The 11205-nt window shown below is 49.6% G+C and overlaps 1 protein-coding gene across 1 annotated transcript; it reads left to right on the top strand.

Moving 5' to 3' along the window:
• Positions 1–4719: 4719 nt before the first annotated feature.
• On the top strand, positions 4720–10532 carry LOC135542959 (uncharacterized). Its single transcript, XM_064970085.1, has 5 exons — positions 4720–6922; positions 7759–7899; positions 9863–9882; positions 9997–10263; positions 10428–10532. Exons 1-5 carry the CDS (start codon positions 5629–5631, stop codon positions 10530–10532), a joined length of 1827 nt encoding a protein of 608 aa, XP_064826157.1. The 5' UTR covers positions 4720–5628.
• The last annotated feature ends 673 nt before the right edge of the window (positions 10533–11205 follow it).

The raw sequence follows: 11205 nt of genomic DNA, 5'->3' as shown, positions 1-11205 counted from the left end.
AGGGAGGGGAGGGAGGCTGGGGAAACTGGGTGGGAGGGGAGGGAGGCTGGGGAAACTGGGTGAGGGAGGCTGGGGAAACTGGGGAGGGAGGGGAGGCTGGGGAAACTGGGTGAGGGAGGGGAGGGAGGCTGGGGAAACTGGGTGAGGGAGGGAGGGGAGGGAGGCTGGGGAAACTGGGTGAGGGAGGGGAGGGAGGCTGGGGAAACTGGGGAGGGAGGGGAGGGAGGCTGGGGAAACTGGGTGAGGGGGGGGAGGCTGGGGAAACTGGGTGAGGGGGAGGGAGGGAGGGGAGGGAGGCTGGGGAAACTGGGTGAGGGAGGGGAGGGAGGCTGGGGAAACTGGGTGAGGGAGGGGAGGAGGCTGGGGAAACTGGGTGAGGGAGGGGAGGGAGGCTGGGGAAACTGGGTGGGGAAAGGGAGGGGAGAGGGAGGCTGGGGAAACTGGGTGAGGGAGGGGAGAGGCTGGGGAAACTGGGTGAGGGAGGGGAGAGGCTGGGGAAACTGGGTGAGCTGGGGAAACTGGGTGGGAGGGAGGCTGGGGAAACTGGGTGAGGGAGGGGAGGGAGGCTGGGGAAACTGGGTGAGGGAGGGAGGGAGGCTGGGGAAACTGGGTGAGGGAGGGGAGAGACTGGGGAAACTGGGTGAGGGAGGGGAGAGGCTGGGGAAACTGGGTGAGGGAGTGGAGGGAGGCTGGGGAAACTGGGTGAGGGAGGGGAGGGAGGCTGGGGAAACTGGGTGAGGAAGGGGAGAGGCTGGGGAAACTGGGTGAGGGAGATGGGGGGGAATGGAGATGTGAGGGGGGAGATAGGTGAGGGGGGAAATGGCTGAGGGGGGAAATGGGTGAGGGAGATGGGGGGGGGTGGAGAGGAGGGGGGAAAGGGTGGGGGATAAGGGAGGGGAGGAGAAAGGGCGAAGGGGGGAGAGAGGGCAAAGGCGAGGGAGTGTGGGGAGAGGTGAAAGGGTGAGGAAGAGGATGAAACAGTTGCTGACTGGAGGCTGGGAGAAGTGCTGAATTGAAAATCTTGTGTGTGACTGCCAAGGCATGACCGTTCTATTACATGCCGACTGAACCGCCTGTGTGGCGTGAGAGAGCGTTGCAAAATAAATGTACACATATACATGTTATTCAGTCATTTCATCCTAACTGCTCGTGTGCGTCAACGGACGTCTGTGTAGCCAGGCGGTAAAATAGAACTTGGTTGCAAGTCCTGCCTCTCCCTTCTACTCATTGGTTTTTACGAGCACATGCCCATGTGTGTCATTTAAAAAATGAACAATGTCCACACTCCAGTCCAGTTGGTGGCGGTAATGCACCTTACAGTTGGTTGCCAACTGCCATATAAGATCCACAGAAGAAGAATGACATGTAGTTGACCAATAAAATGGTCTGACGTTGAAGTGGACATGCTCGGTATTCATATCCCTAAACAAGTAAAGGAGCTTACTACAGAACATTTGAACAGAAAATTAGCAAAATTAGATAAGGTCTTGCTACCATGGAAAGGTCGATTTGTGGAAAAAATCACCCTGATGAATTTTTTTGTCATATCCCAGTTTACCTATTTACTTATGGCCCTGCTTACCCTGAGAAGTTTAAATTGAGATTTTTTAAAAACTTTATTTCGAAAGGCAAGCCAGACAAAATTAAATGTGCTTATTTATATAATGTATAATAATAAATTATTAAAACATTTCAACCTCTCAAAAGCATCAATCAACTAATGTTAACTGTTTATTGTGGGTTTTCCTTTCCTGTGGCGGTCCTCATGAGAGCCAGTTTCATCATTGCACATGATGGTTTTTGCAACTGCACTTGAAGAAAAGTTCAACGTTTTTGAAATTTTCCAGATTGACTGACCTTCATGTCTTAAAGTAATGATGGACTGTCATTTCTCTTTGCTTATTTGAGCTGTTCTTGTCATAATATGGACTTGGTGTCTTTTCCCAAATAGGGTTATCTTCTGTCTACCACCCCAACCTTGTCAAAACACAATTGATTGGCTCAAACGCATTAAGAAGGAAAGAAATTCCACAGATTAACTTTGAAATTGAGGCACACCTGTTAATTGAAATGCATTCCAGGTAACTACCGCATGAAGCTGGTTGAGAGAATGCCAAGCGTATGCAAAGCTGTCGAGGCAAAGGGTGGCTACTTTGAAGAATCTGAAATATAAAATATAATTTGTTTAACACTTTGTGGTGATTCCATGTGTGTTATTTCATAGTTTTGATGTCTTCACTATTATTCTACATTGTAGAAAATAGTAAAAATAAAGAAAAACCCTTGAATGAATAGGTATGTCCAAACTTTTGACAGGTACTATATATATATGTGTGTGTGTGTGTGTGTGTGTGTGTGTGTGTGTGTGTGTGTGTGTGTGTGTGTGTGTGTGTGTGTGTGTGTGTGTGTGTGTGTGTGTGTGTGTGTGTGTATACAGTATATCACAAAAGTGATTTTTGCAAATATGAGTATCTTTTCATGTGACAATACTGAAGAAATTACACTTTGCTACAATGTAAAGTAGTGAGTGTACAGCTTGTATAACAGTGTAAATTTTCTGTCCCCTCAAAATAACTCAACACACAGCCATTGTCTAAACCGCTGGCAACAAAAGTGAGTACACCCCTAAGTGAAAATGTCCAAATTGGGCCCAAAGTGTCAATATTTTGTGTGGCCACCATGATTTTTCAGCACTGCCTTAACCCTCTTGGGCATGGAGTTCACCAGAGCTTCACAGGTTGTCACTGGAGTCCTCTTCCACTCCTCCATTATGACATCACGGAGCTGGTGGATGTTAGAGACCTTGCACTCCTCCACCATCTATTTGAGGATGCCGGGGGGGATTCTCAATAGGGTTTAGGTCTGGAGACATGCTTGGCCAGTCCATCACCTTTACCCTCAGCTTCTTTTGCAAGGCAGTGGTCGTCTTGGGGGTGTGTTTGGGGTCGTCATCATGTTGGAATACTGCCCTGCGGCCCAGTCTCCGAAGGGAGGGGATCATGCTCTGCTTCAGTATGTGGTTCCAGTAATCCATGTCCTTCGTCTGCTTGTCTTCAGCAAACTGTTTGCATCTTTAAAAGAGGCCTCCTCCTGGGACGACAGCCATGCAGACCAATTTGATGCAGTGTACAGCGTATGTTCTGAGCACTGACAGGCTGACCCCTTCCACCTCTGCAGCAATGCTGGCAGCACTCATACGTCTATTTCCCAATGACAACCTCTGGATATGACGCTGAGCAAGTGCACTCAACTTCTTTGGTCGACCATGGCGAGGCCTGTTCTGAGTGGAACCTGTCCAGTTAAACCGCTGTATGGTCTTGGCCACCGTGCTGCAGCTCAGTGTCAGGGTCTTGGCAATCTTCTTATAGCCCAGGCCATCTTTATGGAGAGCAACAATCATTTTTTTCAGATCCTCAGAGAGTTCTTTGCCATGAGGTGCCATGTTGAACTTCCAGTGACCATTCAGTATGAGGGAGTGTGAGAACATTGACACCAAATTTAACACACCTGCTCCCCATTCACACCTGAGACCTTGTAGCACTAACGAGTCACATGACACCGGGGAGGAAAAATGTCTAATTGGGCCCAATTTGGACATTTTCACTTAGGGGTGTACTCACTTTTGTTGCCAGCGGTTCAGACATTAATGGCTGTGTGTTGAGTTATTTTGAGGGGACAGCAATTTTACACTGTTATACAAGCTGTACACTCACTACTTTACATTGTAGCAAAGTGTCATTTCTTCAGTGTTGTCACATGAAAAGATATACTCAAATATTTACAAAAATGTGAGGGGTGTACTCACTTTTGTGATATATATATATATTTATATATTTATTTATTTATATATATATATAGACACAATCAACATGCGCGCGGATTCGGTTTGGTCAGGAAATTGGTTGTACAGTAGTTTAGCTAAGTGCATTACAAACTATGATTCTAACCGTGAATGATTGGACCGTATCAATTAGCATATTTGATAAGGTTTCACCTTTGACAATTATTCTCAAGGACTGTACCCAGTTATATCAGTGGTTTGGTTTGTTTTGCTTGTAGACTCGTTTATCAGGCTGCTGCCAAATTGACTAGAGTAGCCTTGAAGAAATACAGCTAAATTCTGCAAGGTCCACACAATATCTATCGGCAGTGAGCACAGCTCGTTTGAATATTGATGTGTTTGGAATTGTTATCAGTCTGTTGTAGTCATTGTTATCATTCCATAGTTTCCCTTTTTCGTAATATCACTTTCGTTCATCCTTATGGCGCTAGTAGTATCGATGGGGCAGCCCAGGTGGGTTTACAGATCCTGATGGACAGAGAGAAAAGCACAAGCCACTCCCCTAAATGAGAACCAGTGAGATACTGCAAATCCCGGAGTGGAATTTCCCAATGTTTGTTTTGAGCAACCTGATAGCCCTGTGTTGATAACCGTGTCCAATCGACCTTGGATGTAGGTGAAATCAATGCCACAATGTCTCATTTTCTCCCGGTGGTTGTTTTATCTCTGAATGAACCAGACTGTTCTTTGTAGGTATATATTACTGCTGTGGTTCTCATATATACAGTATACGCCTAGTTCCTATGTAAATACACAGTTGTTACACATTTGAAATTATTAATTAAAACACGGCTTTTGTTTATTGTAGAGGCCTGTGCAACCCTAAATTACTCATATCTATATAAACCGTTTTGAAACGCCAGCAATCCGTCTGTGAATTCGTTCCATTCCATGTTTGAAATCCGATTCGTGTTTTGTTTCTAATCCTTGGTTCTTGCTGGATGATCCGTGTCCCTCTTGAGTGTGAAGTGAGGAGAGAGGTGGAGGGGGAAAAGGATATGGGACCGTGGCTATGTTTCCTCGCGTTCTCAGGATAACCGTGTGTGCGTGAGAGATTGGGAAAGCTTGGCTTTGGCTATAAATTCCCCCATTTCAATCACAATCGGACACTGGGGTTGAAAACAAAACCACTAAATCAATGTTCCTAAGGCAAGCTGGCTTCGCTGCGGGAGATGCGCGCGAACACAATGCGAGACAACACACTCACTTCGCTTGGAGGAATACAGCGATGTAATAATATTACTCTACAATAATGGGAATACTGTCGTGGTGGATCTTGAAGCAATACACCCGAACACTCTGCTGCCTGAACCAGTAATATTTGTTTTGTTTGCTGTGAAAACAAATGACTCTGTAAGCGACTGCAGTCTCGTATAGAACCGTGGGCATTTTTTTTGCACAAGCGATGCATTTTGAGAGGGAGAGAAGCCGGACATGCCCTAAATGAAGACGCGGTGCTTGTTTAGTTGCTACATTACATTTGTTGCCAGTTTATAAATCCACCGGGATGTGAAAGGAATTCATTTCCTGCGTAGAATTCTCATGCCCTTTTGCACATCTGGATAAGTAAATTGTTTTGTTTATTTAATATTAATTTAGTAGTGTAACTAATTTAATATAGGACGCGTGTAATTATAGTATTATTACAAATAGCCTACTATTACTTCCTTATTACTAGACGACATCAAAGGACCAGTGTCTGTAAGTCATTTTTCCATTCAAAGTAACGTCTGTCCCACTCGTGGAGCCTATTCAGTAGCTCCCAATTCAGTTCGTGTCCCTAGAGAATGTACCTTCTTGACGGTAATATAGAAAGGATGGAGCGAGGAACGCCACAAAGGAAAACAGTGTACCGGATCTCTCTCACCTTGGTAAAGAAAGAGAGCGTGGAGGAGGAGGATGGGGTTAGCTGCGGGAGCTCTGGACCACGACGTCTCGAGAACCCCAACGTGGGCGCTTACCGTCGCGAGGTCTCCTCAGAGCTCCAGAGGAGTTGTCTGCTGGAGGAGCTGAAAGAAGTTGAGGATGAAAGCGACGAGTTCCACTCACACAACTACATGAGAAATTTCAGGACATTCAGCACCGGACAATTAGAACTTGGAAGGCTTAAAATGAAAAAGGCACATCAGTTGAAAAAAGAGTTGAAGGAAACTAGCCCCTCCACAGAGCATGGTAACAACAGCCAGGCCTCAGAGGAGACCATGTCACCGCAGAGTCAGAAGAAATCACAGGGGATAAGCTGGACACAGGAAAGCGCTGAAACTGACTCAAGGCTTAAGGGGGATATTTGCACAGAGACTGAAAAAACCTTGACAACATCTGCTTCCAACGGTGAGAATGGGAGTGTTGATAAGAAGAAAAGACTTCTGAAAGCCAAGAGCACAGAGGACAAGGGCAGTGATGCTCCAACTAATGGGGACGGGGGTAAGGACAGGTTGTGTGCGTCCAAAAGTAACGGAAGAGCCGTCAAGGCCTCTCCCGAGACGCCGCCACTGAAGAGCCACCCCAGCCTGCTTCGCCGGAGCTTCAGTTTCCGCCACTGGACGGGTGGCGAACTGCTCCGCATCCGGGCCCTCTCCAAAGACCAGCACCACAGCAGCTCTGGGTGTGTCGGCCGCGGGGCAGGAACAGCCGGGGACGACAACCAGAACCCCCAGTCCACAGTCCTCCAGAACCCGGCTTACGGCGAGACGGGACCGCCTAAACGAAACACGTTAGAAGTCGGGGCTGTCCTTAACAAGACTGACTCAATGACGGAGCTGAGCCGCTGGGAACGAGCGAGAGGCAAAAACCGCACATTGGACAACAGCGATCTGATCACTCTTTCCATGAAGAGTGTGTCAGAGAAGGAGGGGTTTCTGAGAGGCACCGGCTCCCGCTCCAGTGGCTCGGACCGGCGGCTGGTCAGGTTCTTCAGCGGTATCTTCTCCAGGAAGGATGGAGGGATGGTGTCTACCTCTACTCCGGTGGGCAGCCCCAGCACTAACCGCTCCCTCAGGAAGGGGAGGAGGAGCGGCCCCATGGCCTCCTCCCAGTCCAGCACAGAGAGTGTTAACGGAGGAGGAGGCCTGTTGTCAGAGGGTAAAGGACACACAAACACACACCAGTTGTAGCTACAGTGTCCTTTCAGATATGCTCAAAAGGGTCCACGGATTGTTTTTGGCCTGCGCCTCTCTCTGCCTCTCTCTGTGCCTCCCTCTACATCTCTCCGTCTCTCTGCTGTTTGTGGAGCTGAGGGGTGAAGGGCCAGGATATCTCTGCTGTTTGTGGAGCTGAGGGGTGAAGGGCCAGGATATCTCTCTGTTTGTAGAGCTGAGGGGTGAAGGGCCAGGATATCTCTCTGTTTGTAGAGCTGAGGGGTGAAGGGCCAGGATATCTCTGCTGTTTGTGGAGCTGAGGGGTGAAGGGCCAGGACATCTCGCTGTTTGTAGAGCTGAGGGGTGAAGGGCCAGGATATCTCTCTGTTTGTAGAGCTGAGGGGTGAAGGGCCAGGATATCTCTGCTGTTTGTGGAGCTGAGGGGTGAAGGGCCAGGATATCTCTCTGTTTGTAGAGCTGAGGGGTGAAGGGCCAGGATATCTCTGCTGTTTGTGGAGCTGAGGGGTGAAGGGCCAGGATATCTCTGCTGTTTGTAGAGCTGAGGGGTGAAGGGCCAGGATATCTCTGCTGTTTGTGGAGCTGAGGGGTGAAGGGCCAGGATATCTCTCTGTTTGTAGAGCTGAGGGGTGAAGGGCCAGGATATCTCTGCTGTTTGTAGAGCTGAGGGGTGAAGGGCCAGGATATCTCTCTGTTTGTAGAGCTGAGGGGTGAAGGGCCAGGATATCTCTCTGTTTGTGGAGCTGAGGGGTGAAGGGCCAGGATATCTCTGCTGTTTGTAGAGCTGAGGGGTGAAGGGCCAGGATATCTCTCTGTTTGTAGAGCTGAGGGTGAAGGGCCAGGATATCTCTCTGTTTGTGGAGCTGAGGGTGAAGGGCCAGGATATCTCTCTGTTTGTGGAGCTGAGGGTGAAGGCCCAGGATTTCTCTCTGTTTGTGGAGCTGCTGTTTGTGGAGCTGAGGGGTGAAGGGCCAGGATATCTCTCTGTTTGTGGAGCTGAGGGGTGAAGGGCCAGGATATCTCTCTGTTTGTGGAGCTGAGGGGTGAAGGGCCAGGATATCTCTCTGTTTGTGGAGCTGAGGGTGAAGGGCCAGGATATCTCTCTGTTTGTAGAGCTGAGGGGTGAAGGGCCAGGATATCTCTCTGTTTGTGGAGCTGAGGGGTGAAGGGCCAGGATATCTCTCTGTTTGTGGAGCTGAGGGGTGAAGGGCCAGGATATCTCTCTGTTTGTGGAGCTGAGGGGTGAAGGGCCAGGATATCTCTCTGTTTGTGGAGCTGAGCTTGGGTGAAGGAAGCCAGAGGATAGCATCATCTCTGTTTGTGGAGCTGAGGGGTGAAGGGCCAGGATATCTCTCTGTTTGTGATTGAGCTGAATAAGGCTATAATTTGGGTGAAGGGCCTAAGGATGACTCTGTTTGTAGAGCTGAGGGTGAAGGGCCAGGATATCTGCTGTTTGTGGAGCTGAGGGGTGAAGGGCCAGGATATCTCTGCTGTTTTTGAGGGGTGAAGGGCCAGGAGCTGTTTGTGGAGCTGAGGGGTGAAGGGCCAGGATATCTCTCTGTTTGTGGAGCTGAGGGGTGAAGGGCCAGGATTTCTCTCTGTTTGTGGAGCTGAGGGGTGAAGGGCCAGGATATCTCTCTGTTTGTGGAGCTGAGGGGTGAAGGGCCAGGATATCTCTGTTTGTGGAGCTGAGGGGTGAGGGTGGGCCAGGATTTCTCCTGTCTCTCTGTTTGTGAGCTGAGGGGTGAAGGGCCAGGATATCTCTCTGTTTGACGGTAGAAGACCATTATTTGTTTCATTCTCCTGTCTCTCTGCTGCTGCTGGCGTTGATCTTTCATTATAGTCTACTACTGTTGTCTGTGGTTCTTATAGTCTACTACTGTTGTCTGTGGTTCTTATAGTCTACTGGTGGTGTCTGTGGTTCTTATAGTCTACTACTGTTGTCTGTGGTTCATATAGTCTACTGGTGGTGTCTGTGGTTCTTATAGGCCAGGCTGCTGTTGTCTGTGTTTCTATAGTCTACTACTGTTGTCTGTGGTTCATATAGTCTACTGAGGGTGTTGTCTGTGGTTCATATAGTCTACTGGTGGTGTCTGAGGTTCTTATAGTCTACTGGTGTTGTCTGTGGTTCTTATAGGCCGCTGCTGTTGTCTGTGTTTCTATAGTCTACTACTGTTGTCTGTGGTTCATATAGTCTACTACTGTGTGTCTGTGGTTCATATAGTCTACTGGTGTTGTCTGTGGTTCATATAGTCTACTACTTTGTGGTTTCTTGTCTGTCTGGTTCATATAGTCTACTACTGTTGTCTGTGGTTCATATAGTCTACTGGTGGTGTCTGTGGTTCTTATAGCTTACTGGTGGTGTCTGTGGTTCTTATAGCTTACTGCTGTTGTCTGTGGTTATTATAGCTTACTGGTGGTGTCTGTGGTTATTATAGCTTACTGCTGCTGTCTGTGGTTCTTATAGCTTACTGCTGCTGTCTGTGGTTCTTATAGCTTACTGCTGCTGTCTGTGGTTATTATAGCTTACTGCTGTTGTCTGAGGTGTCTGTGGCTTGTAGGAAGGCTGGCAGCTCTTCAGTCTATCTACATACATCTGTGAGGGAAAATGTGCAGGTGGCACAAACATGAAGAGAAGGATGTTTTAATCCATAGCTACCGACTGATTCATATGCTTGATTTGTCTCTCCCTCACACTCCACACACACACACCTCTGCATCCTCTTCCACTTGTGGAAAGTGTGATTTGATAGAGGAAGTGTGTTGTTCCATTTAGAGCTGGCGACTCACTTTAGTCTTCCTGTGTCTGTATGACCAGAGGCCCTCTCTGTGTCTGTATGACCAGAGGCCCTCTCTGTGTCTGTATGACCAGAGGCCCTCTCTGTGTCTGTATGACCAGAGGCCCTCTCTGTGTCTGTATGACCAGAGGCCCTCTCTGTGTCTGTGGTATGACCAGAGGCCCTCTCTGTGTCTGTATGACCAGAGGCCCTCTCTGTGAAAATGTATGACCAGAGGCCCTCTCTGTGTCTGTATGACCAGAGGCCCTCTCTGTGTCTGTAGTGTGACCAGAGGCCCTCTCTGTGTCTGTATGACCAGAGGCCCTCTCTGTGTCTGTATGACCAGAGGCCCTCTCTGTGTCTGTATGACCAGAGGCCCTCTCTGCGTCTGTATGACCAGAGGCCCTCTCTGCGTCTGTATGACCAGAGGCCCTCTCTGCGTCTGTATGACCAGAGGCCCTCTCTGCGTCTGTATGACCAGAGGCCCTCTCTGCGTCTGTATGACCAGAGGCCCTCTCTGCGTCTGTATGACCAGAGGCCCTCTGCGTCTGTATGACCAGAGGCCCTGGCTGGATGGCTGATGACCAGAGGCCCTAAAAACATCAGGTCTGTATGACCAGAGGCCCTGTATTGTTGTTGACCAGAGGCCCTCTTCGGGGTCTGACCAGAGGCCCTCTCTGCAATGTGGATGACCCCCTCTCGCGTCTGTATCAGAGGACTCTGTCATCAATGTCCATTGAGGCCCTCTCCGTCTGTATGACCCCAGGCCCCACTGACCGGCTGGCTGGAACTCCCAGCCCCAAAACATCAGGCTCTTGACTCCAACTCCCAGCCCCAGTTCCCCTCCACAGGGGGTCTCAGGAATTCCCAGCCCCACCCGTATCAGGGACGTTGTAATCAACAGTCCATTGAATCTCCCTCTGGCCCCACCCACACCCTAACCCAACTCCCAGCCCCACCCACACCTTAACCCAACACTCAGCCCCAGCCCCTGGCCCCACCCACCCTAACCCAACTCCCAGCCCCAGCCCCACCCACACCTTAACCCAACTCCCAGCCCCAGCCCCATCCACACCTTAATCCTAACCCCCCTCCCAGCCCCACCCACACTTAACCCAACTCCCAGCCCCACCTCCCTCTGGCCCCATCCACACCCTAACCCAGCCCAGCCTACCCACACCCTAACCCAACACTCAGCCCCACCTTCCTCTGACCCCACCCACACTCTAACCCAACTCCCAGCCCCACCTCCCTCTGGCCCCATCCACACCCTAACCCAACTCCCAGCCCCACCTCCCTCTGGCCCCATCCACACCCTAACCCAGCCCCACCTCCCTCTAACTGGTTAATGGTGTCAGGTATGGGTGGGTGTATATGGAAGGCAGGTTATAGAGGGAGGGAATGTGTGTGTTAGGGGTGTATGACCTACATCCACAGCCATGCAGAAGTGATGTGAAGGACATGCGTGTCAAAAGGCAGCCTGGTGAGTGTT

This window comes from Oncorhynchus masou, chromosome 7 (assembly GCF_036934945.1).
Source record: "Oncorhynchus masou masou isolate Uvic2021 chromosome 7, UVic_Omas_1.1, whole genome shotgun sequence".
Lineage (NCBI taxonomy): Eukaryota > Metazoa > Chordata > Actinopteri > Salmoniformes > Salmonidae > Oncorhynchus > Oncorhynchus masou.
The sequence above is the reverse complement of the archived record's forward strand: the minus strand, read 5'-3'. Positions and strand labels throughout refer to the sequence as shown.